At 40.6% G+C, this 27,654-nt stretch overlaps 1 protein-coding gene across 1 annotated transcript in view; it reads right to left on the bottom strand.

Moving 5' to 3' along the window:
* LOC143437397 (uncharacterized) overlaps positions 1–22,060 on the bottom strand; it is an 86,249-nt gene extending 64,189 nt beyond the window's left edge. The window contains exons 1-3 of the mRNA XM_076922233.1: positions 22,012–22,060; positions 21,751–21,814; positions 20,049–20,623 (exon numbers count right to left, since the gene is read on the bottom strand). Coding sequence (XP_076778348.1) covers positions 20,049–20,623; positions 21,751–21,814; positions 22,012–22,045 — 673 coding nt within the window. The 5' untranslated portion in view covers positions 22,046–22,060. The remainder of the gene's footprint in view (positions 1–20,048; positions 20,624–21,750; positions 21,815–22,011) is intronic.
* Between the last annotated feature and the right edge of the window lie 5,594 nt (positions 22,061–27,654).

The following is a 27,654-nucleotide window of genomic DNA, read 5'->3' on the forward strand; positions in this document are numbered from 1 at the left end:
CAGAGGCATTTCCAAACTTCTAGTACCTATAGAGATTTTCTGCAATGTGACTTTGGGGATGTTCCCAGTAAAGTCAGAAAATCAATTAACTGCAAACAGCTATCATATTCAGCAAGTTTACCAAAGGCAGAATACTACATATCTTCTCTTTGTTCTGAAATAGATAGAGGTACATTGTTCCTTTTAATATCCCTAGGCTCACATGGTTTCATCCATTCTGACACTTGATATACCCATTAAAAAAAGAAGAATAACTGAAAGCTTTTCACATTGAATGCACACACATTGACTTTTTGTTCATTGTAGATATGATTAATGTTTCTCCAGGACAAAATTCTTGATTTTCATAAACCTACCACACTATAAACTGAATAATTTCACTACAATAATGAGTATGTCCAATTTTATCATGGAGTATTTGCTTATTAGAAGGTTATGGATACATGTTTCTTACTATTCAATGTGCAACATCTAAATATTATGAGACTATACAAATTGGTAGTTCCACAACAAAGTTCTAATGTAGATACAAATCAAATAAAGGAATCTCTTAAGACATTGTTTCCTTCTCTTCTTTCTTACAGAAATGCCTTGCAATCACCAGTCAGATAACATTGAGGTACATAGTTGTGGGAGAAAATTATAATCATAGCTACAATAAAATGACTGATATTGTACACACTTGCTTTCTTTTATAGCTTCCAGATCATATTAAAATTTTCTCACAGGCATATTTGTATCAGCTGAGACATTAAAATTACCTTTCATGACTTCTAGAAGTTTGACATTGTTCTTCAATATGGTGGACTTTCAAATTATAGCCTGAAACCAAGGTACCAGAAAATGAATGATATGGTATTGGAATTAGGCAAAATTTAAGTTACTCTGAATTTTCACAGCAATGAGCCTGATTTATTCAACTCAATATTACTTGTTCTCTATTGAAACAAGAGATGATCATCAGTAACCCAGAAACATTTTTCCCTTATTTTGAAAAGCAAAAGAAAATTCATAGTCTTACCTATAGCAGTGAGGTTCCAGTAGGTCTCCAGCATCACATCTTTGTAGAGATTCTTTTGGGAAGGATCCAGCAAATTCCATTCTTCTTCAGTGAAGTTCACATGCACATCATCATAAGTCACTGCATCCTAAAATATCACATACATGTTTACAACAGAAAGTCTGATACTGACATCACTTCAAAGCAAAGTTATGCTTCCTGGACAATATAATCTTATAATTCACATGATTCCTTCACTTATTTGCTGACACACAAATTATAATATAATCACCATGTCAGTTTAGAAGAAACTTGAAATATTGACACTTGGACCCTTGACACAGGGTTCACCCATATCACTCCTGAACCCTTAGAATAGGATAAAGCCTTGCAGCACAAATGGCAACTGAGAGGGACACACAGGGGAAACAGGTCAACTGTACTGAGAAAACATCTGAAAAGCTGGATGAAAAATTACTAACTACAAAAGTGATGGGCAAGCTGTGTGTATTTGCTCATATCTTTAATCACAGAGGTACAGGCACGTGTATGTCATTGAGCTAGATGCCAGCACCGTCTATGCAATGAGTTTCAGGACAGCAAAACTTACATGTTAAGAACCTCACTCTGCTACAAAAATAAACCAGGAAACAAAAATGCTAGAATGAACTAACAGTTCTTTACTGAAGTTCCTACAAAGAATTATACATTCACTGCAGTTCTGTATTCATCTTGTATAAACATAAAGTGAACCAGTTTAAACAGCAACATTAATTAACTTGTACTAAAAGGGAATGTATGTTTAAACAGTTAAAAATTAACAGATGAAATTATTAGTAATGTATATATTTTGTTTTATTGGTTTTTTTGTTTTGTTTTGTTTTGTTTTTTTCCGAGACAGGGTTTCTCTGTATAGCCCTAGCTGTCCTGGAACTCACTATGTAGACCAGGCTGGCCTTCAAGTCAGAAATCCACCTGCCTCTGCCTCCCAAGTGCTGGGATTAAAGGCGTGTGCCACCACCGTGTGGCAGTAATGTCTATGTTGATCAGAAATAAAGAATGTAGTTCAGGAAATGTAGCTCAGGTGTTGAAAGATCTTGCTGGTCTTCCACATAATGGTGGTCAATTTCTAGCATACACATATGGACCCACACCTGTCCATTTCTTGAAGATCAGGAGTTCTGAGGCCATCTTCTGACAACAGCAAAGATGAGGCACACATGTCATTCATGTTCATTCATCCAGCCATAATACACTTATTTATTCAAAAATTTCACAACAAACATAAGAGTTAGGCAGAACATCACACATCTGCAATTTAATGAATCTGAAGCATCAGATAATATTGAAAACATGAGCAGAAGCCATGGGGAGAAATAGAATATAATGTATATATTAGGCCAAATTTCAAAATTAAAGATGTGGGTGAAGAGCAGCACAAAAGCATGTGCTTATTGAACAAAACTATGTCAGGGGGCTTCTGTGGTTTCTATGTCTACAATCAGGACAGGAAAGGCTTCACAGGGAAATTTGGTCTAGAAAAACAAAAACAGAATGAATAAAGTCAAAAATATAAAACCACAAGGTTTGCAAAATAGCATAGCATTGAACAGGAAATGTGTGCACAGTATCTTATGTGATTGAGGGACAGAGTCCAAATGGGGATTGGATGGGAACATGAGAAGAAAGCTGAAGGATCAGATTCAACCAGAGCACTGGAGACACCCAGAACAAAATTTATCCTGTCTAAAAGAAATGCAGAGGTAAAGTTGGAGCAGAGACTGAAGGAATGGCCAATAAAAACTCATTCAATTGGAGACACACAAGGACAAGCTCGAATCCATGAGATTATTAAGGATACTCTATGATGCTCCCACATAGGAGCCTTGCATAATTGTCCTTTGAGAGGCTCCACCCAGCATCTGACTGAAGCAGAAATGGAGATCTGTAGCACGCAGCCTCGCCGATAAGGAGCACGCCACACTTCAGGATTCTTCTGACAGCATTTATTAAACAGCTCTCTTAATAGTGAGGTGGAGGAAGGACCCCTAGCTTAGAAAGCCCGCTGCTTAAATAGAGCTTTGTGAGACGTGCAGATCCCTCATTGGCTCAAATCTTTCATCCAATTGTCATACTCTGTTTTCGTGCCATGCGCAGGCGCATTCTCAAGTAAAGCTTCCGTGAAGAACCAGGAAGCAGAAGCCTGCGCCATCTTTTGGCAAATACGGCTCCTCACATCTCCCCCTTCCTTATTAAACTGCAACAACAATCAAGGTCTGTTAGGTCGCCGATCTAACCCACCGTTCTACCAGTAGGCGTTCAAGGCAGTTAAACAGTACGAGACCCTCCACACCTTTTATCCCGTGCAATGGGAACCTGAGCCCTGGGAAGTGTGGAGGACCACCACTAGGATACCTGGTGCAATGGGAACACGAGCCCTCAGGATATCCTGTTAAGTGATGGTGTCTCATTGTTTAAGCAGATTCAACCAGGCTTGAGGGGATATTCCTGCTCCACGACAAGCAATGCTTGCGTGATCATCACTTTATCCTTTTGATGTTGTTGTTTGAATTTACAGAGCAACCAGAGGGTAAACAGCACTCCCCCAAAGATTGTGCAGCCAAATAACGCTACCCCCACCTCAGTCCCCAAGTCCAGGGAATTGGGGCGCTGACTCCTCATTAACTTCTTCAAGCTGAACATGGGCATTGACTTTTAGAAGAGGAATGAGGGGAAGGGTAAATTGAAAGCATCTGAAGTCTGTCTTAACTGCATCCAGCTGGAAGTCCAGGGCATCAGTGAACATGCAGGTGATAAGATTCATTCTCCAAAGCTGTGTATTCTGCAATATACAAATCTCAAAAACAAATTTTAGTATCTAGATAAATTATTTTGTTTCTCTGAAATCTAGTGTTCTGGAGGCCTACCTCTGTCATGTCTGATCCATATAATTCTGGAAGACATAACTACTACCTTAATGACCTCATCAGAAAACACATAGAAAAACCTTTTTTTCCAAATTAGCCTTTCCTTAAGCCAGTAACCAGAAAAACCTTTACATTGAGTTTTTATCCAGAAAAATATAACTATATAACTCAGAATCACAACCATTTTGAAAGTTAAATCAATTAACATCATCATTCTGCTTAGCTCTGCAGACGGGACATACCCTGGCACGTAAGGCGGGTCCCGCCCATATCTCTCGGACTCATAACGAGCCAACTCCTCTTCTAGTTCCCTCTGCTCCTCCGAATTGAAAGGCTCAGGGGAACTCCCCTCCAATGAGGAAGTTAATGATGTGTCCTCCTCCTCCTCCCCCGAGGACGTCTCCTCTGAAGATGAGGAATAGGACGAATCTATTCTCAATTTGCTAAATTTCACTTTATTATGAGGATCCCTTTTTGGGGTATCCTCCTTTTCTTTGCTTGCGGTTGACCGCCCTATCCACTGAGAGTTCTGGAACCCCAAGACTTTAACGTCCCTCATAACAACCGGTTCCTTCTCACAGCAGTTTCCAATTTTCCACTGAGAGTTCTGGAACCCAACAACTGGTTCCTTCTCACAGCAGCTTCCAATTTTCCGCTGAGAGTTCTGGAACCCAACAACCGGTTCCTTCTCACAGCAGCTTCCAATTTTCCGCTGAGAGTTCTGGAACCCAACAACTGGTTCCTTCTCACAGCAGCTTCCAATTTTCCGCTGAGAGTTCTGGAACCCAACAACTGGTTCCTTCTCACAGCAGCTTCCAATTTTCCGCTTCTCATTCTTATTAGCGCTCTCTCCCTTTTCTGCTTCTGATAGGCTATCTTGTTGTTCCACCAAAACTTTCTGTCTCTCTTTCACTTTTTCTTGGCAATTAGCGTCTTCTATGCAAGCTCTAACCATTTTATATATTTGCCATGTCCTTGGTCTTAACTTCCCTTTTTCCTTTTCACTAATCAAGTCAGCTCCGAGTTTATCCCAGGTGTCCTTAGATAAGGATCCAGTGGTAGTAATAAACCACGGAGCAACTCGTTCCACTTCCTTTAAAAAATTAATCAAAACCCTTCCCGGAATCTTCAAACCATTTTCCTGCAGCAACGCCTGTATCACTGCGAGAAGCGGCTTTATTTGCTGTTTCCCCATGCTTCCTTTATCTACAGGAGTGGACGAACTAGCACAGTTATCTACCTGTGACTTACAGTTCCTATAAACACGGGGGGGGGGCGGGGAAAGGGGGTAAGTGCACTCTTTCCCCTCTTGATAATCATTAAGACACAAACAACAAGCAAGGACTATCGCCACCCAAACAGAAAGAGCAATGGTAAGCCAAACAAGATCCACCATACCTTGCAGAAAAGCGTCTAGACTCTCCGCGCTGCCAGTTCTGAATCCTCTGCGAGCTTACAGGGTCCTTCGTTACTGGTCAAAACTCTGAGACTTTCGGCTTCAACCCCGGGTTTCTGCACCAAATGTAGCGCGCAGCCTCGCCGATAAGGAGCACGCCACACTTCAGGATTCTTCTGACAGCATTTATTAAACAGCTCTCTTAATAGTGAGGTGGAGGAAGGACCCCTAGCTTAGAAAGCCCGCTGCTTAAATAGAGCTTTGTGAGACGTGCAGATCCCTCATTGGCTCAAATCTTTCATCCAATTGTCATACTCTGTTTTCGTGCCATGCGCAGGTGCATTCTCAAGTAAAGCTTCCGTGAAGAACCAGGAAGCAGAAGCCTGCGCCATCTTTTGGCAAATACGGCTCCTCACAGAGATCCACAGTCAAACATTGCATGAACCTTGGTAACTCTGATGGAAGAGTTGGGGAAAGGATTGAAGGCCCTGAAGAGGACAGGAACTCCACAGGAAGAGCAACAGACTCAACTAACCTTGATCCTTGGGGACATTCAGAGACTGAGCCACAAACAATAACACACACAGGCTGGACAAAGGACCCTGGCCCATATGTAGCAGATGTGCAGCTCAGTCTTCATGATGGTCCTCCAACATTTGTACCAGGAGCTGTCCCTAAAGCTGCTGTCTATCTTTGGAATCTGTTCCCTTAACTGGGTTGCCATGTCTGGCCTCAGTGGAGAGGATGCACCTAACCCAATAGAGACTTGATACACCATCATGGATACCCAGGGGCCACACCCTCTCAAAAGTCAAACAGGAGGTAAAGGAGGAACTCTGTGAAGGCAGGTGACATAGAGTAGGGTCATCACTAAGTTCATAGTCATTTGATTTATAACAGCTTGAAACTGGAAAGAATCCAGATGTCCCTCAACCAAAATATGAATATAGAAAATATGATTCATTTACAAAATGAAACATTATTTAGTTATCAAATACAAGAATATCATGAATTTTGCAGGCAAATGGATACAACTACAAATTATTATCTCAGTGAAGTAACCAAGATCTAAAAGCACATGCATGTATGTACTCACTTACAAGTGAATAATCATAAAATACAGGAAACCCACACTACACTCCATAGACCCAAAGAAACTAAAGAAGAAGGAAGTCTGAAATGAACACAGCTAAATCTCACCCAGAAGGGGGAGTAAAACAATCATAGGAAGCAAATGGAAGAGAGATGGATGAGAGAGCAGACAAAAAATGGGAATTGAGGAGAACCAGGAAAGGTGTGGTGAGAGAAAACAGAGGGCCAGAAAGAGAAAATGAATCAAAATCTGCAGCTGGGTGTTGGGGACGGGGTACATTTAGGATGTGCCAGAGACCATAAAAAGGTACCAAGGAGACTAAGGTTGATCTTAGCTGAGATGCATAGCAGTTAGATATGGACACTGAAGAGGCCAGCTCTTGCAGTCAGGCAGGACACACAATGGAGAGTTAAAGACACCAACCAATCCTATTGTCTTTCTACCCAAAATTTGTCCTGTCCACAAGAATACAATCTACAACATAGATTCTGTAAAGCAGCAATATTAGGCTGTTGTTGTAGTTCTAACTTGCTACTTTGCTGCTGTGATTGAATCCTCTAAGCAAAAGCATCTCAGGTAATAAGCGGTTGTTCTACATGGTTCAGTCAGATCACAGTCCATCATTTTGGGAGCTTAGATTAGAAACTGAAGGCAAAAAGCATGGACACACACTATCTCCTGGATTGCTCTTTTGCTTGGTCACTGTCTCATGCTCAGCCTGCTCTCTCATCCAGCCCAGGACCACTTGCTTAGGGATATTGCTACCCTCAGACAAAGAGTCTTCCTAATCAATCATCAACACTATCTCTCACAGACATAGCAATCAGCCATTCTGATGAGGACACACCCTCTAGAGAGGTTCCTTCAGATGACTGTAGCTCTGAAATGCTGAGAACTGAAAACAACTATGACAGACACAATAATAAATGAGGAAGTTGTTACAACATAAAACCAATGATTTAACCATATCAATTACAGGAGCCCCAGCCACCACAAGAGGGAGTTGGAGTTGTGGCTGAGCAAGAACAAAATAGCGAGCTCACCTGGCTCACAGCAGGGAAGGATTCACTGGAGTGGGGAGCTCAGGGGCTGTGCTGAGCTGGGGTGAGGTGTCTTTAACCCTGGGTTCCCAGGCCAGTTCTACCAAAGAGGAGGCTAAAACAGCTGGAAGGTGGACAGAAAAGCAGATTGTCCCACACAACTGAAAATGGCCACCAACAAAGGACAGGATCTCTGGTCTAAGGAAAATATGCTAAATTTGTGAGAATTGATGAAGAACAACCTTCCATCTTATGACAGCTCCAAGTTCAAAACCACAGAGTCACATATGAACTGGGCAGAGGGTAGTTCAGGAGGTGGGAAATGAAGTCTTTGTCTTTCTACCCTGTAAAACAAGGTAGGCAGAGCCTGATTTTGCCCTAAATGCTGTATCGAAGAGCTCTCTGTCATGGACTAGTCAATGGGTCTAGAAGGATTTAACCCAAGGTATGGGGTTAGTAACTAAATTCATTGGGGTAGTGTCTGTCTCATTTCCTCAGTCAGAAAATAACAAAATGCCACACACAAAATAGATAGCCACAAGGGGACATAAAGGCTACTCAGTAGATTGCTCCACTTAGAGGAGAAAATGAAGATAGGAAGGTAGCTGTCAGCCCTGTAGCAGGGTTCTAAGTCTGTTCTAACCTCCCCAGAAATTAAGATCATGGACATACCACCCCCTACACCAGGCTCTGAAACTTTTTCCAAGCCCTTTGTGGCTTCAACTCTCCAAGGCATCCACTATACTTTGCTTCCACAGTTACTTTAGTCATCTCCCTCTGCAAATAATCAACAAAAAATCCAAAAACCAAGGCACACAGACACAAATCTGACAGATAAGACACTGACACAAAGAACAACAATGATACTTCAGCCTTCAGTTAGGATTCCTTAAGGTTTCAGGGTTCCAGTCCATGCACCAAGATGTTGTGCCCAAGTCACTGGGACCCCAGAGACCACCAAGAACCTACTGCAATGCAAATACACAAAGGTCTGTACTTTGAGCTCAGTAACAAGGATTCTCCACAATCAATCTCACATCACGTCCAAACTGAGAGACCAAGTCTAGGGGTGCTGAGTATTTATTGTAGTTACAGCAAGATTGGGCATTAACATACAGGTCACCAACTTAATTTTTTAGAAATGGCATGTCTGGCATAATTTGCAAGAACCAAACAAGGAGATAAAACCATCTGACAACTATGATGGGTAGGATAACTTTTTTCCTCTTTAAGGTTTATTAGTTATCTATTTGTAGCTAAACCCTGCTGTTGTACCTTGACTGGCTGTTGATAAGAGGGTTTTGTCATAGGATGTTTGCTCAAGTGGACTTTGTGCAATCTCAAAAACAGAGTTGGTTGGACTTCATAAACTCATCTTTTTGACTAAGCCCCTTATTATCAAAACATACTACTGTTTACCTGCAAGTCATGCCTGACAGTAGAGCAGGTACTTTACCCAAAGACCTACCTCACTGTCTGTTACTGCAAACCCTAATATCAGTTGCCCTGACAACTGGCACAGAAGACCAGTGGCCTCACCTTTGGAAAAGAATATCAGTGGAAATTACCTCTCCCCTTGTGCATGCCTCCTAAAGATACTGCAGACAATCCCCACTTGCCCTTCCTTTCCTGCCTCATCCCTGTATCATAGCACCCACTTGGGCAGATACTTCCTGTTCACCCACATGCCATGTCTGAAAGGACACAAGGTAAACTTTCTTTAGATCTACCACACTATTTGTTATCTCAAATGCAATTTTCACAATTTTACTGTACTAATCAACAGAAGGAGCTTAACATCACTAATGACAAAGTCTCCTTGTAGATTACTAAGATCATCTCTTCCTGCCCACCTCTTCTCCCAGCTTTCAACATTAGCAAGCATTCCCTCTTGAACATAACAAACAAACATGTCAATAAAAAAGGCACCACTCAGCCAAAGCTCTTTTCAAATCCATACATAAAACAGTAACCCAGGAACAAAACTCCCACCCAAACAAGACAAATCCAAAATCATTAACCAAATCAATAATCACTTCAAACCCAGAGGACTAGACACCACCATTGGAATATAATAAATAACAACCAGGAAAATATGTCAGCAAGAAATCCAAGCTAACCTATCACAGCAGGGCCTGAGAAATTAAAAAGCAGATATGGTACAAAAGAGGTTGTTTGGGGACAGGAAGATGAGTGAGAACCTGGGGGAGGGATAGTGGCACAGAAGAGGACCTGCAGACAGGCAGACCAAGAGGGAGCAGAGAGACCTGAGAGTAGAGAAAGAGAATAGAGAGGGGCATGTGCAGAGAACAGAGACAGGGAACAAGCAGAGAGAGTTGTGTAGCTGGTGGTCCGTGTATATAAAGCACACCTGACAACAGCAGCAGGTGATGGAGGCAGGGAATGACTTAAGCAGTTGCTAAGTCCCTGAGAGCAGAGCATTGAAATTACCTGTGCACTGACAACCACAGAGGTAAGGTTCACAGAGGGAACAGGAAAGGAAGAGAGGGTCTCAGACATTAAAGATGAATAAAACAAAATGGATACATCAGTCAATAATAAAAAAAGATTGAGTCCAAAAGTTTCCTGGCACTAAACAACTAGGACAACTAGGAATTCTAAATGTTTTGGGCAGATTGAGAATCAGACAGGATAGTGAAGTTACCCAGAGGTCACCTTCTGATCTAACAAGTGAGGAGCATCACCAGGGACCTCACAGGTGGTCACATCTGGCTGATGCTTCCCATGCAGCCCCAGAGAGGACCCAGCACCCCAGCTCCCACTGCTCAGCCGCCTGCCCCTGCCCATTGTGGGCAGTGATCCTGTGCTCACCATGACTCAATTTCAGAGCTTCCCTGAGGTCTCCACACAGCACCCACAGCAGAACTCAGAGCAGGGCACAGATGACCATTCAACCCTGCACAGGAACAGTAAACTTGCAGAGTGGCACCCAGAAGAACCTGCCTCCTTGTCTGATTGGCAGGTCTGCCTGGGAGCCTTGATTGGCCAGTGAGTCTTACCACTCCTCAAGGTTAAAGTGTGCTTCAGACCAGGGTCAGACCTTTTCCAGAGCTCAGAAGGGATTTGCACTCCATTAGCTTTTTTTTCTGTCTTCAAAGAGGAATCTCACCCCACCCAGCCCTGGGAGAGAACCCAGCATTGCAGCTCTGGCTGTTCAGCTGCCTGCTCCTACCCTCTGAGAGCAATGATCCTGCACCTACCAGGACCTGACTCCAGACCTTACCTGAGCTTTCCTCACAGCACTTGCCTTCTTCTTCCTGTCATCAAGGTGAACAGCTTCCATAGCTCAGTACTCAGTGTGCAGTGCAGGTATCAATCTGACCCACAAGAGGAAGGATGCACTGGTTATTTCTTTAGAATTCTGTCTAAACTCCACCCCAGTTACCTTGCAAGGTATGCTCCTCCTCATGGTTACCTGGCAAAAGCCAGGTAGGACTGACCCCCTGTAAAGGTGGCTGCTTGCCCCTTCCTCTCCCTTTTTATCTCTTGCTCTCTCTTTATCTTGCCTTCTTAGGTTCATCAATTGCCCACTCTCTCCCATTCCCTTCTCCCCTCTTTCTCCACATGCTCAAGCCAGGCCTCTACTTTTCTACGTTCTGCCTCTCTCTGTCTTTGCTTGCCTCTACTACCCTCTTAACTCCCCTCCCCATGTCCTAAATATACTATACTCTATACTATAATGTCATCTGGCTGGTTCATCAGGGAGAAAAGATATCTCAGCATGTCTGCAGAGACATCTCTTTACCCCACACCTCCCCCACATACATAGAAAACATTCAGTCTCCCTTTAAAGAGGTAACTATGGGGAGCAGCATACCTGGTTATCACTAGGTAACTGTGAGGTAGAGTTTTAGACAGAATGCTAACACTAAAGAGGGATTTTAGGAAACAAGAGTCTAGTTTTGTTTCTTCATGCTGGGCTCAGGGAAACTGCAGCTTCCTTTCACCAGATGACAGGTATCAATCAACCCTGAAGAAAAGCCAGAATCAAAAGGGAAACACAGGTGAGCACTATTATTAGCCAGCACATCTTCATTAGTGTAACAGTGGAGAAAACAACAGTTGTATTAGTACAGGTTCTGTAGATAAACATAGCTCAAATCATAGAATAAATCTTTGTATACAGAAAGGCTATTTAATAGAATGTCCCAATAAACGCTGTTGGACAAGGGAAATTAGAAAATCAAGGACTGGTTGATTTCATGATGCAAGATATTACAGCTGATATTCAGTGTATGCCAGAATTCTGAAGAAATAAGTACTTACTAATACCAGTTTTAAATGCAAATAAACAAACAAATCATCTTTGTTTTGTACAAAAATTAGAGCCAATACAAAAAAAACCACAAAAACACTGCCCTGTTCAATGTCCTTTATATATTTAGGTTGTCAAAAGAATCTATAGCCCAGATTAAAGGTGGATCTGAACATCTCAAAACATCAAGATTAATAAAGGGTTTCTCACTTCAAAAATTGTAATAAAAATATGCCCCACAATAAGCAGGATTTGAGTTAGGATTAGGGGATTAGACAACCATGGGTAGGATTAGAATAAGGGTTTGTAGAATTGGATTTAGGAGGTTAGGAAATTAAGAGGTGAGGGTTAGGATAGGGTTGGGCTCAGGGTAAAGGTTAAGGTGGCCATCATTATTCTTGATGGTCCCACTGAGTCAATATTATCCCTATTACACAAAGAACAAATATTGTTGGGAGCCGACTTTTAGCAGAAAGTGGCTAGATCAACATTGCAGCCATCTGGAACCATGTACCCTGATGAAAGACTTGGTTTTCAAATGCATATAACAGCTGAAGCACACTCTGATAAGAATATTGTTTATCCCACATAGCTTGTTTTGCTGTTTAGTGACCCCAGCTGCATGGTGCACATGGTAAAGTGTTTTCACCTGTGTTCTCCTGCTTGTATTTATAAATACTCCAGATTTCCTTTCAATAAATGAAACAGGATGAGAGAGAGGGGACGAGACTTAAGACCTCACCACACACCCTGTCTTGTCTCCAGTCTTTGTGTCTCCTGCCCCTCTGACCCACTCTCTCTCTTGACCAGAGCACTTAGCTCCCAAAGTGTTGAGGCAGAGTGCAGCCCTCAACAAAATATCATGCCTAAAATGTATTCATTTTATATCTTAATGGTTTGTTTTACTCTTATTCTAATAGCTTCTCTCTTACTTAGAGAAAAACTTCTCAAAAGAACCTAAAAGTTTTCCCAGCCATTTGCCTTCAAAACTAGCATACTAACAAAGGAAGCAAAGACTTTGATATTCACAGAGCCCCACAGATAATCAAAGGATAAGTTGCCAAGATCCATACAGCCTGCTGCCAGCAAAGAACATTTATGCTGCCCTATGCTGGGTCTCACTGTCAGCTATTGCTGCAGTTAATTTTCTTCTGAGATAAAATGCTCTCAGTATTCTTCTGCTCTAGACATGTCTGGTTTAACTTCTTCCCAACCAAAAAATATGCTTATTAAAGATTTCTATGTGAAGTTTTCACTTGGCAATGAAATTTCTGAAACAGAAAACCCACACAAGCAATAGACACAAATTCTTGGCTTATAAATTTTGACTTTTTATTAATTACATGTAGAATATACATCTGAGACATGATTTGTTATTCACATGATATACTTAATAGCAAATGAATTACAAGTAAATTAAATTTGTTAACTTGACCCTAGTTCATTTTGTTCCTGATGAAAATAAAAATTGATATGAAAGGACAAAAATATATTTAATCAATATATCCACACAGGTAGAATAAATATAAAATGATAATATTGGCCTGAAACTTTCCTTGGAATAGGAACAACTGGAAGTAGCAGCCATGTACATTTTTTTATTATGAATACCCTCCCCATTTCAGCATTGTTTTGTGGGGAGGATTCAGTCCTGCATGGTGGAAAGCTGCTAGGTAGCCATGTTGGTCACAAGTTAGTCTTTGGGGCTTACTCTGTTGCTGACCTCCAATTCCTCTGTCATTTTCATGTGAATTTAGTCAAGGACAACTTTATATGAATAATAGAAACAGCTATGATGTACTGAATGTCTATCTCCTCAGAGCTAAGCTCCATAAAGGTTATCACAGCTGATCTGCACAGTCACCATGTAAGAGAAGTCCTAGTATCCCCCTTTGTGTATAAGGAGACCAAGGCTCAGAATGGTTCCTCTACCCCTTCTAAATTCTCACAGGAATTAAGTAGCAAAACGAAAAATCAAAGTCAGACCTGAATGTTAAAAGAATGTTTACCGTTGTACATTTTTCTGTTTGTTCATTGGGCTCCTAGATGGCATTTCTGAAAGCAAATCCCGACTGCAATTCATGATCCCCATACACCTGAGGCTTTTCAATAAATCATAAACACTGCAGACTGCTGCAGAGGCAAGAAGAGGTTCAGGCTTGTGTATGACTACTTTTCTCAGCTTCCTATCCTGATGTCAAGGTGCCCAAGGTCTGGACCCTATTCTAGTTTATAAAGCAAGATGGATGATTCATTTTGACAAAATAGTGTAAGGTGATAAGAGGTGACAACATACAGCTAAGAGCAGTATTGATTTAAACTTATGGAGTGTTTTCTGGAAGTTTCCATGTAGCATTGTTGGATTAGAGCTGATACACACACACACACACACAGACACACATAGACATGAACATACACACACACAATTTTCTGAAGTGGACTATAGTTGCAAGTAACTGAAACCATGGATAAGTGTACTAAATATTTCTCCAAATATGCCTTAAAATTTCTGCTTCTGGTTCAATGGGTAACCAAACTAAACTCTGCTCCTCTGCAAGAGCAGCAAGCAGTCTTAACAATTGTGCCATCTCTTTAGCCCCAGCTTATTCTGAAAGTAGAGCTTAATAGATCCCTTGCCCTTTTCCCCTAAATAACAAATAAAACAACTCAAGTGTTAGACACTCCACAGGTTACCTCACCAAGTAATACTAAGATTGTCTAAGTGAAATTGCCCTTTGCTGGTTAACTGATTGCTAATTCTAATGGCTAATTTAGATGGCTTTTTTTCTGCAGATACCCCTGCATGCCAGCGGAGGGCATCAGATCCATTTGTCGTGAGCCACCATGTCTTTGCTGGGACTTGAACACTGGTTTTTTGAACCATCTCACCACTATCTGTTTACTGGTTAACTGTCCAAAAAGCAAGGACTTAAAAATTGGATCAACTAGTTAATCAAAAAATAGTTGAACAAGTGACATGGCAAGACCACATTTTTGTGAGGAAGGAATGGGTTGCAGAGTGATTTCTACATGACCCTGAATCATTTAGGTTTGGGCTCCTCTGGAATGTTCCACTGTTTTTATGTTATGTATCCTTGACAACCCCTCACCCCCCCCTTCTCACTCCCCTGGTTTATGGTTTTCACTTTTTAAAAAGCCCCTCAGCTTGCTGATCTTTTTTCAAACTCTACTGCTGTGAGAGTGAGCTGTTTGACTGTTGGTTGCCAACTCTCCTCCCTAATAAACCTCTGCTGATTGCATCCAGGTATGGTGTCTTGTGAGTTTGTGGGTGGCCGTTACTTCCGAGACTGGAGTAAGGGTTTCCCAAGTTTGGGGGGTCCTCATTCCTAACAATAATCTGTTATTCATGTTTTATTTCTCAAAATATAATGCATGTTCCTAACCACAAAAGAACAAATGACTGTGATAATGTTGACCATACAACCTACATTCTGTATCATTTGACATAAAGTGACAACAACAAAAAAAACAAACGTGATTGGGAGAAAAATGTAGCTGCAACTTGGCACAGGACTTTGTGGTTTTGATTTTTGGAAGCTATATAACTTTCTGGTTCAGGGTGGGGCTGAGGCTGGGGTATTGCAGCTAAGCTTCTGAGTATAATTTTGTGGCTCTGATTTATCAGTAGTGACTTGATTACAATAAATTCTTATCATTTCCCTTGTCTTGTGGTTGAGTTGTGATGGATCTCAATGGACCCTGTGATGTAAAGGCTTTAGCACAGTATGTAACCACTGTCCAGTATGAATAGTTCATAATGATGAAGACTACAGAGGTGTGCAAAGTCTTCATTATACTAAACATGTCCATTAGGAGTCTGTGGGTGTGTCCTGAGTCACAGAAGGTGTATTTAAGACTCAAGGGTATGTCCTGAGACACAAGGAGATGTGTGTAAAACTCAGTTAGCATGTCCTGAGTCACAGGGTGCATGTTTAGCACTCAGAAGGCGAGTCCAGAGTCATAGGGGCCATGCTTAAGACTCAGGGGCATGTCCAGAGTCACAGAAGGTATGTTTAAGATTGAGGGGGCATGTCCTGAGTCACAGTGTGTATGCTTAAAACTCAGGGGGTGTGTCCTGATACACAGGGGGTGTGCTTAAGACTCAGGAGGTGTGTCCTGAGTCACAGAGGGTGTGTCCTGTGTCACAGGGGGGGCAAGCTTAAGAATCAGGGAGCCTGTCCAGAGTCACAGAGAGTTTGCTTAAGACTCAGGGGAGCGTGTCCTGTGACACAGGAAGCTTGTTTAGAACTCTGTCCAGAGTCACAGGGGGTGTGTTTAAGACTCAGGAAGAATGTCCTGAGTAACTGGAGGAATGTCCTGAGTCACAGGGAACATGTTCAGGGCATGTTTAAGACTCAGGAGGCATGTCCTGTGTCACTGGAGGCATGTCCTCTGTCAACAGGGGGCATGCTTAGACTCTAGCATGTATTCTTTCATGATAATGAAGACTAGAGAATTGTGCAAAGGCTTGACCATGTTACATACACTCACAGTGTTTCTGTCTTAGTGTTTCCATTGCTATGAAGAGAAATCATGAACAAGGCAACTCCTATAAAAGCAACAGTTTAATTGGCTTACAGTTTCAGAGATTTAGACCTTTTTCATCATAGCAGGAAGCAAGGCAGGTATGCAAGAAAACATGATGCTGGGGAAGAAGCTGAGAGTTCTGCATCTTGATCCAAAAGCAGCCAGGAAGAGACTGTCTGCCAGGGAGCTAGTAGGAGGGACCATTGTGGGCTGGGTCAAACTTCAAAGGCCAACCCCACAGTGATGCACTTCCTCCAACAAGGCCACATCTCATAATAACTTCCTCCCACTCCCTTAGACAAGCATATTTATACTACCACATTCCACTGCCTGGCCCCCATATGATTGTGTAAACACATGATTGTATAGGGACCATATTTAAAAATAACATAATATAAAATATGAGAGGTTCAAATTAAAGGTTCCATCATCTATACCAGTCACATAAATGTTAAAAGTCCAAAGTTCAAAGTCTCTTCTGAGGTCATTCCAATTATGTAACTACAATCCCCTATACTTTCAAAAATGAAGCACATAATATCCATCCAAATTCACAGGATATAGGTCACCATTCCTAATCACCATTGTGAGGAAATACTGGGCAAAAAGAAGACAAAAACCCAACAAGGCAATCTCCAAACTCTGCATCTCCATGTCTGATATCAAAGTGTTCTTCAGATCTCCAACTCCTTCCTGCTCTGCTCACTGCAGCACAATTCATTCTCTTTTGCTGATTGTATTTTCTGAAAGTAGTTTTCCTGAGAAAGTATCCCACAGTTCTGTAACCTAAAACTCTTGGGGTCTGCAAAATAACTTCAAAATTACAGCTTCTTGTTTCAGTATTTGGGATCCACAGATGATCTTCTGTGCTCCTCAAAAGAAGCTGGGTCTCGTCTCCAGTTCTTCTCTCTATCATACACTAGGTTCTGCTTGACTCCACTCAACTCCTGCTGCTGTTCTTTCTGCTCATCCCACAGGACTTACATCTTCAACATGCTGGGTTCTTCTGTGACAAACAGTCTTCACTATGTTCCTCTCATGCTCTCTTCATGGTGCCAATCCTTATCTGCACTGCATGAAACACTCATGCCTTAAAACCAGTGCCACCTGGGTGAGTCTTACACAGGACTGAGTCAAGCTGCACCACAAGGGACAACCTTGGCTACCTCTGGAATACAACTTCTTTCTCCTCTCAGAAAACACTTACCAGAAGATTTCATCTCAGTGATTCTGGTTTCTTCTTCATCCCCACTAATTTTTTTTAACTACAACCAACCAGCTTCAGTTGTCTCAGTTGTCCCTTCTGTTTTTGCCTCTTAAAGCACATGGACAAACCAGATGAGTTCCTCTGCTTGCTGGGGCTGTAACATGGCCCATTCTATTGCTTCATCACCAGCTTTCTATTTATCAACAACTTCACTGCCTAAGCTCAGCTGTCCTTGAACTTGCTCTGTAGATGAACCTTGAACTCAGATCTGCATGGCTCTGTCTTCTGTATGTTGAGTAATACGTGTGTAACACTTTGCCCATACCTAAGCTTTTCATTACCTAAAACTTGTTCTGTACTAGGGTGACTTGAATCAGAGATCTGCTTGATGTTCATCTCCTGGAATTTAAGTTGTGTACCACCATTCCTGGACCTAAGTATATCCTATATCCTTTTAGACTTTAAATTGAAAACACAGTATAGTAATCATAATCCATCAATTGTCAATTTGACACATACTTGTATTTCCTTATGTCCACATAAAAACAATAAACCAGTTAATAATAATGCCTAACATTATACAGTTCTCATCCACACAATTTCACATCCATATGTGTAGATGGATGGAATCTTGCCATAATATCACCATTTCTTTAATAACATTGTGTATCTTTGATCACAGGATTTAGCTTCATTCAACTTCCTGGTGAGATTTTTCTCTTTGAAGCTAACATTTCATATTTTTCCTTTCTAAGATTACTAAGCATGATCAAAACAATCACCATGAGAGTAAACACAGGCCAAAGGCTATGATTGGCTTTCCTGAGACTTCCTTTGTCAATGCAATTAACAAAATAAACCTCTTTATTTTCAGATGAGAGCAAAAGACAACAACATTCTTCAGCAAAGCATTAAAAAACTATATACAAAGTTCAAACCACCCTTAGTACATATGTGTTCTACTAGGATGGCCCATGAAGTTCCACTTAGTGCATGTACAAATCAAAAGTCTAAAAATTCACATTGCTTCCAACAAAAGCATGGTCAGGCCTACCAATAAAAATAGTTAAGTCTGGGGTACCAACTTCTTTCTCAGATAGAATATCTATTGCTAAGAAGAGACATTGTGACCAAGACAACTGTTTTAAAGGCAAATAGTTAATTGGGTCTGTCTTACACTTTCAAGTATTTAGTTCATGACCAACATAGCAGGAAGAATGTCAGCATGCAGGCAGCCATGATGCTGGGGAAGGAGCTGAGAGTTCTGCATTTTAATGAGAGGGCAGTCAGGAAGAGACTGTCTTCCAGCTGAGTGTTAGCAGAGTCTGTTTTTTACTGGCCAGAGCTCCAAAGACCACCACCATAGGAGTTCACTTCCTTCAAAACAGTAATATCTACTCTCACAAGGCCAAACACACTAACATTGTCACTTCTTAGAGACAAGCATATTCAAATCACCACCGTTCATTCTTACTATACATTTTTCATGCCTTTAAATACGATTAGGACATGCAGATGCTTTACCACTGATTACTTTCAGAAGGTTTCTCTCTAGTATGTGTTGACTTTTGTATTCAAAGAATACTGTGGCATGTAAAGGACTTTCCAACTTGAGGACATTCACAAGATTTCTAATTTGTGGTCTTTTATGTCTTTGGAGACTACAGGGATAGGCACAGGCTTCTCCACCTTTGTCACATTCATAAGGTTTCTCTAAAAACAGTGTTACTTGAAGTATTTGGAGAGAACATTGTCATGCAAAGACTTTTCCTCATTCATGTCATTCATGAATTCAATTTCTCTGCAGTTTGTGTTCTTTTATGTATCAGGCGATACATGTGATGCATGTGATGCAAGGGCTTAACACCTTGATGACACTGAGTCACTCTCTTGAATGTGTTCCATTATGCATCGCAGATAAAATGAATTGTCAGTTTTTCCACAGTGATTACATTAATGAGGCTTCTCTCCAGTGTGATTCATTTGTGTATGTGTAAAGATCTATGACATGCAAAGGCTTTACCACATTGTGAGTATTCAAGCAGTTTTCTCTCTGGTATGTGATCTCTCCTGTCACTGCAGATGACTGTGACTTGCAAATGCTTTACAACACTGATTACATTCATGAGGTTCCCCCCTGTTCCTGTTCTTTTATAATAATAGAGATGCTAAAGTTGTGAAAAGTCTTTACCACGTGGATCACATTCATGTGGTTTCTTCCAATATGGGATCTTTTATGTTTTTGAGACTAGTGGGACATGCAAAGGCTTTAGCACAATGATTACATTCATAGTTCGGTCCAATATGGGTTCTTTTATGTTTTGTTGTGTAAAGCCTTTACCACATTGATTACAGTCATAATGTTTATCTCCAATGTGTGTTCTTTTATGTTTTTGGAGACTACTGTCACATGAAAAGGTGTTACCACACTGACCACATTCATAAGGTCTCTGTCTGGTATGTGTTCTTTTATGATATTAGAGATGACTCGATATTGCCACATTGATTGCATTCATAAGGTTTCTCTCCAGTATGTGTTCTTTTATGTCTTTGGAGATTACTGTGATCTGAAAAGGCTTTACCACATTGATTACATTCATAAGGTTTCTCTCCAGTATGTGTTCTTTTATGGATTTGGAGGGAACTTTGTTGTGTAAAGCCTTTACCACATTGATTACATTCATAAGGTTTCTCTCCAGTATGTGTTCTTTCATGGATTTGGAGACAAATGTGAAATGAAAAGGTTTTACCACATTGATTACATTCATAAGGTTTCTCTCCAGTATGTGTTCTTTTATGTCTTTGGAGATTACTGTGATCTGAAAAGGCTTTACCACATTGATTACATTCATAAGGTTTCTCTCCAGTATGTGTTCTTTTATGGATTTGGAGGGAACTTTGTTGTGTAAAGCCTTTACCACATTGATTACATTCATAAGGTTTCTCTCCAGTATGTGTTCTTTCATGGATTTGGAGACAAATGTGAAATGAAAAGGTTTTACCACATTGATTGCATTCATAAGGTTTCTCTCCAGTATGTGTTATTTTATGTCTTTGGAGATGATTGTGACTTGAAAATGTTTTACCACTTTGGTTACATTCATGTGGTTTCTCTCCCGTATAACTTCTTTCATGTCTGCAACAGGAATGGGCACATGTGAAAGGTTTACCAGATTCATTAGCCTGATCAATCATTTTAGAATATGAATAAATTTTACAGTTCATCTAATAATAAAAAACACTCAAATCTTAAGGTTTTATTGCTTTGATGTTCATGGATGTACTTTCTCACTGCGGGTTGCTTTACCTCTTTGAAAATTCTTGTGATGATGGGAACATTTATTACATGGCTCACATTTATAACATCATTTTTCTATATGAGATTTCTTTATGATGTTTTAACATGTCATAAGAAATATGGGACAACTCAGAGCATTAAAACACTGATTGCATTCTTAGTTTTTCCTGTAGTGTGCATCACACAACAGTAGCACTGTGAACCAAGGTTTAACAAAAGAATTTACATATTTCTAGTACCCAAAGAGATTTTCTGCAGTGTGACTTTGGGGATATTCCCAGTAAAGTCAGGTAACCAATTAATTGCAAACATTTATCATATTCAGAAAGTCTACCAAAGGCAGAATATTACATATCATCTCATTGTTCTGTACTAGATAGGGGTACCTTGTTTCTTTTAGTATCTCTATGCTCACAGGGTTTCATTCATTCTGACAACTGATACACCCATTAAAAAGGAAGAATAAATGAAAGTTTTCCACATTGAATTCACACACATTGACTTTTTGTTCATTGCAGACATGATTAATGTTTCTCCAGGACAACTTTCTTGACCTCGTCATAAACTAAAAAGTTTCACTACAAGAATATGAGTATCACCAACTTTATCATGGAGTATTTGCTTATTAGAAGGCTATGGATACATGTTTCTCACTATTCATAGTGCAACATCTAAATGTTATGAGACTATACAAATTGGTAGTTCCACAACATAGTTCTAATGGAGATACAAATCAAATAAAGGAATCACTTAAAGCATTGTTTCCTTCTATTCTTTCTTATGGAATTGCCTTGGAAACAGCAATCAGATAACTGACATTAAGGAACATAGTTTTGGGGGTATATTATAATCATAGCTACAATAAAAGGACTGTTATTTTACATACTTGCTTTTCTTTGAAGCTTCCAGGTCATAGTAAAATTTTCTCACAGGCGTATTTGTATTAGCTTAAATATTAAAATTACCTTTCATGACTTCTAGAAGTTTGATGTAGTTGTTCTTCAGTATGATGGTCTTCCAAATTATAGCCTGAAACCAAGTTACCAGAAAATAAATGATATGGTATTGGAATTAGGCAAAATTCAAGTTACACTGAATTTTCACAGCAATGAACCTGATTTATTCAACTCAATATTACTTGTTCTCTATTGAAATAAGAAACAATCATCAATAACTCAGAAACATTTCTTTTATATTGAAAAGCAAAAGAAAATTCACAGTCTTACCAATAGCAGTGAGGTTCCAGTAGGTCTCAAGCATCACATCTTTGTAGAGTTTCTTCTGGGAAGGATCCAGCAAATTCCACTCTTCCTCAGTGAAGTTCACATGCACATCATCAAAACTCACTGTTTCCTAAAATATCACATACATGTGTACAACACAAAGCCTGATACAGACATTACTGCAAAGTAAAGGTATGCTTCCTAGACAATATAATCTTATAATTCACATGATTCCTCCACTTATTTGCTGACACACAAATTATAATCACCATGTCAGTTTAAAAGAAACTTGAAACATTGACACTTGAACCCTTGACACAGGGTTCACCTGTATCACTCCTGAACCCTTTGAATAGGATATAGCCTTGCAACACAAATGGCAATTGATAGCGATATGCAGGGGGAAACAGATCAACTATACTGAGCACACATCTGAAAAGCTGTATGAACAATTACTAACTACAAATGTGATGGCAAGCTGTGTGTTTTTGTTCATGTCTTTAATCACAGAGGTACAGGCAGGTGTATGTCATTGAGCTGAACGCCAGCTCCGTCTATGCAATGAGTTTCAGAACAGCAAAAGTTACATGTTAAGAACTTCACTCTGCTACAAAAATAAAGCAGGAAACAAAAATGATAGAATGAACTCCCAGTTCTTTACTGAAGTTACTGCAAAGAATTATACATTCACTGCAGTTCTGTATTCATCTTGCATAAACATAAAGTGATCCAGTTTAATCAGCAACATTAATTAAATTTTACTAAAAGGAAATGCGTTTTAACAGTTAAAAATGAACAGATGAAAATATTAGTATTGTATATGTTTTTGTTTTTGGGTTTTTTTTGTTTTGTTTTGTTTTGATGTTTTTCAAGACAGGGTTTCTCTGTGTAGCCCTGGCTGTCCCAAAACTCACTTTTTAGACCAGGCTGGCCTCAAACTCAGAAATCCACATGCCTCCACCTCTTAAGTGCGGAGATTAAAGTCGTCCACCACCACTGCCTGTCAACAATGACACATCTTAACAGGCAACCTTTCAACCCTTCAGCTGGGATTCCTGAGGGTTTCAGGGTTCCAGTCCATGCACCAAGATATTGTGCCCAAGTCACTGGCACCCCAGAGACCACCAAGAACCTATTGCAATGCAAATACACAAAGGGCTGTACTATGAGCTCAGTAACAAGAATTCACACCAGTCAATCTCACATCAGGTCCAAACTGAGAGACCAAGTCTAAGGGTGCTGAGTATTTATTGCAGCTACAGCAAGCTTTGGGCATTAACATACAGGTCAGCAACTTACTTTTTAAGAAATTGTATATCTGGCATAATTGGCAATAAAAAACCAGGGGATAAAACCATATGACAACTATGATGGGTAGGCTAACCTTTTTTTCCTCTTTAAGATTTATTATTCTATATATAGCTAAACCTTGCTGTTGTACCTTGACTGGCTGTTGATACGAGGGTTTTGTCATAGGATGTCTGCTCAAGTGGACTTTGTGCAATCTCAAAAACAGAGTTGTTTGGACTTCATAATCTCATCTTTTTGACTAAGCCCCTTATTAACAAAAGATACTACTGTTTACCTGCAAGCCATGCCTGAGAGTAAAACAAGTACATTATCCAAAGACGTACTTCATTGTCTGTTACTGCAAACCATAATATCAGTTGCCCTTACAACTGGCACAGAATACAAGTGGCCCTCACCATTGGAAAAGAATACTAGTGGAAATTACCTCTCCCCTTTTGCATGCCTCCTAAAGATACTGCAGACAATCCCCACTTGCCCTTCCTTTCCTGCCTCATCCCTTTATCATAGCCCCCACTTAGGCAGTTAGTTCCTGTTCACCAACATGTCATGCCTAAAAGGACACAAAATAACTTTTCCATAGATCTACCACAATATTTGTTACCCCAAATTCAATTTTCACAGTTGCCTCTAGTACTGTACTAAACACCAGAAGTAGCCTAACCTCACTGATGACAAAGTCTTCTTGTAGATTTCTAAGATCATCTCTTCCTGCCCACCTCTTCTCCCTCCCAGCTTTCAACATTAGCAAGCATTCCCTCTAGAACATAACAAACAAACAGGTCAGTAAAAGAGGCAACACTCAGCCAAGGCTCTCTGCAAATTCACACATTAAACAGTAACCCAGGAACAAAACTCCCACCCAAACAAGACAAATCCAAAAATAAGTACCTAAATCAATAATCACTTCAAACCCAGAGGCCTAGACACCAACATTGGAATATAATAAATAACAACCAGGAAAGTAAGTCACCAAGAAATCCAAGCTGTCCTATCACAGCAGGTCCTGAGAAATTAAATCATGCAACAGATAAGGTACAAAAGATGTTGTTTGGGAAAGGGATAGAGATGCACAAGAGGACCTGCAGACAGGCAGACAGACAGGGAGCAGAGAGACAGACCTGAGAGTAGAGAAAGAGAATAGAGGGGCATGTGCAGAGAACAGAGACAGGGAACAAACAGAGAGAGCTGTGTAGCTGGTGGTCCATGTATATAAAGTACACCTGACAACAGCAGCAGGTGATGGAGGCAGAAAATGACTTAAGCAGTTGCTAAGTCCCTGAGAGCAGAGCATTGAAATTGCCTGGGCACTGACAACTACAGAGACAAGGTACTGTTCTGTGGACAGGAAAGGAAGAGAGAGTCTCAGACATTAAAGATGAATAAAACAAAATGGATACATCAGTCAAAAATGTGGATACTAGAAGTTTTCTTGCCCTAAACAACCCAGAATTCTGCAACATATAAGAAGGAAAAAATTACAGATGACTGGAATAAAGAAAGGTGACTATCAACCCAAAGGTCTAGAAAAGAGTTTCAATGAAATCATAAAGGAAACTTTTCCTAAACCAAAGAAGATGCCTGTTAATGTACAAGAAGCATCCAAAAAACCCAATGGATTGGGAAAAAAGTCCCATTACCACATAATAAAGAAAAAGAAACACTAAACATAAAAAATAAAGCAACATGAAAAACTGAAACAGAAAAAAATTAACAAAAATTAAACAAAGCAAGAACAAGTAATGGATGAAAGCAGATCTGTTAGATTCATGCCTGTCTTCATTAAAAACAGTTTTGCTTGTTTGTTTGTTTGTTTTTGAGATAGGGTTTCTCTGTGTAGCCCTGGCTGTCCTGGAACTCACTCTGTAGACCAGGCTGGGTTCAATCTCAGAAATCTGCATGCCTTTGCCACCCAAGTGCTGGGATTAAAGGTGTGAACCACCACTGCGCAGCTATGCTTGTCTTCCTAATGTATACTATAAAAGACAAAAGGGTTTGGACATATGTGCTTCAGAGTCAGAGAAATCACTCATTTCTACAAGAAAGTAACTGGTCCAAATGTTTTAAGCAAATTAGGAGTCAGCCATGACAGTGAAGTTACTCAGAGGTCTCCTCCTGATCTAACACATGAGGAGCATCACCAGGGACCTCACAGGTGGTCACATATGGCTAACTCTTTCCATGCAGCCCCAGAGAGGACCCAACACATCAACTCCCACTGCTCACCCACCTGCCCCTACCCATTGTGGGCAGTGATCCTGTGCTCACCATGACTCGATTTCAGAGATTCTCTGAGGTCTCCACACAGCACCCACAGCAGGGCTCAGAGCAGCACACAGAGATCCACTAAGACTGCACAGGAACAGTGAACTTGCAGACTGGCATCCAGAACAATCCGCCTCCTTGTCTGATTGGCAGGTCTGCATGGAAGCATTGATTGGCCAGTGAGTCTTACCACTCCTCAAGGTTAAAGTGTGCTTTTGAACATGAAAGAGAGCATTCAAACAAAGAAACAAAAGCAGACAATTAACACACGTGAGCAGCAAGCAACAAAATAAAAACAGAGACTTGAGTTCAGGCTCACTTATTTCTTGCCGTATTTTCATTAACATGATTTACCTTTCCCAATGCAGCAGATTCCAGAGGTGATCACCTTCATTTCACTTCTGATTTTTTTGCCAGATCGTTCTTCCAGCAAGGTCCCTCACTGTGTCTCTCTTCTTCTCTCCAAATCCCAAGTCCTAAGTTCCTAGTCCTTAGTGCCTTCAAGTTCCAAGTTATTTCTTCCAAGTTCTCTTCCAAGTGCCTGATACCTAATGCCTAATTCCTATTCCAAGTTGTACTCCAAGTTGTACTCTCTGAAGTGTCTGATTCTCTGCCACCTTCCTCTGCCTTTTATGTCTCACTTCTAAGCCACGCCTCTAAGTCATGCCTTTAATCCTGCCCTTAGGTCTTGTCTCTAAATCTGATCTCTAATTCACACTCTTAAGTCACACACCTTTAATCTCACACACCTTTAATCTAACACACCTTTAATCTCACACACCCAAGGAAAGTCCTGGGTATCCAAAGCAAGATGTTACCAGAGTGTGCTCAGCTGTTTTAGGCTATCATAATACAAGTCTCATGTCAGGGTATATGGCTCAAGATGGCTGCAAATCTTTCTTTCTAACCCCATCATGAGGCATTTTTTATTCTCCCAGAAGAACTGCAACCTGAGTTTTCATCACTAAAAAGCATCAGTATTGTAGTCATAGTGAAAATTCAGATTTTTTTTTTTTTGGTTTTCGAGACAGGGTTTCTCTGTATAGGCCTGGCTGTCCTGCAACTCACTCTGTAGACCAGCCAGCCTCGAACTCAGAAATCCACCTGCCTCTGCCTCCCAAGTGCTGGGATTAAAGGTGTGCACCACCACCGCCCGCCTTGAAAAATTCAGATTTTTAATCATTGAGCTTCCAACCTTTTTTGGGATTGTGTCACTTAGAGTTTTGTTTTTTTATGTTGAAGTCCTGCATTTTTCTGAAATCTCACCAAAATCATTGGGATTTAGACCTCTGGGCTATTTGACTGGAGTCCCTAAATTAGTCCCTTACTCCCACACATTTTATAATAGTCTCCCAAGCCATAGTCTGACTGCAACTTCTTTTGGTTTTGTTTCCTGAGACTGGTAAACTCGCCCAGGAGCCTGTTTCCAAAGAAACCCACCTATTTACTTAAATTTTGCTCAATTGGCTTATCCCTTTGTCGGAGAAAAAAAACGGGAATCATCTTGGTGCAGAAATACAGGAAAAGTTGGGTCCCCGACAGGTGGCCCGGATCCTTCCTGGTCACATGAGGATCAATTCCCCCACCCCTCTTTTTTTCTTAACTGAAAACATCAAATTCTAGACTTGATAAGTAACCTGTCCTTAGCTACTGCTTAATTCTGGGTCCAGGACCTCACTGGCTCTCCTGCTGAGTCTCCGGAGTCTGCCAGAGTTAACCCTCATCAGAACAAAGACTAAGTCTTTGTTTTGGGGAACCTCTTATAAGATGTATTGAGGTTACTTCCCCTGCATAAACAGTCCTTTCTAGCACAGGTTATCAATTGGGACCCCAATCTCAGTCTCGAGATCTCCAGCAAACTCTGGGAAGATGGGTACTACGGGATCCAAAATTGATACCTCTTGGATGTCTGCTGTGAAAATTATCTAAACTGGGGTCCTCTCAGAACTTGCCCTCCTAAACGATGCCTATTTTCATCTTTGGCTTGGTCCTAATGGACTGTAGATCATTGATCTACGTGGCCACCAGAGGGCACTTTAAACTTTAATGCTCAGCAGGTTTTTTTGTTTGTTT

The sequence above is a fragment of the Arvicanthis niloticus genome, chromosome Y, assembly GCF_011762505.2.
Source record: "Arvicanthis niloticus isolate mArvNil1 chromosome Y, mArvNil1.pat.X, whole genome shotgun sequence".
NCBI classification, from domain to species: Eukaryota; Metazoa; Chordata; class Mammalia; order Rodentia; family Muridae; genus Arvicanthis; species Arvicanthis niloticus.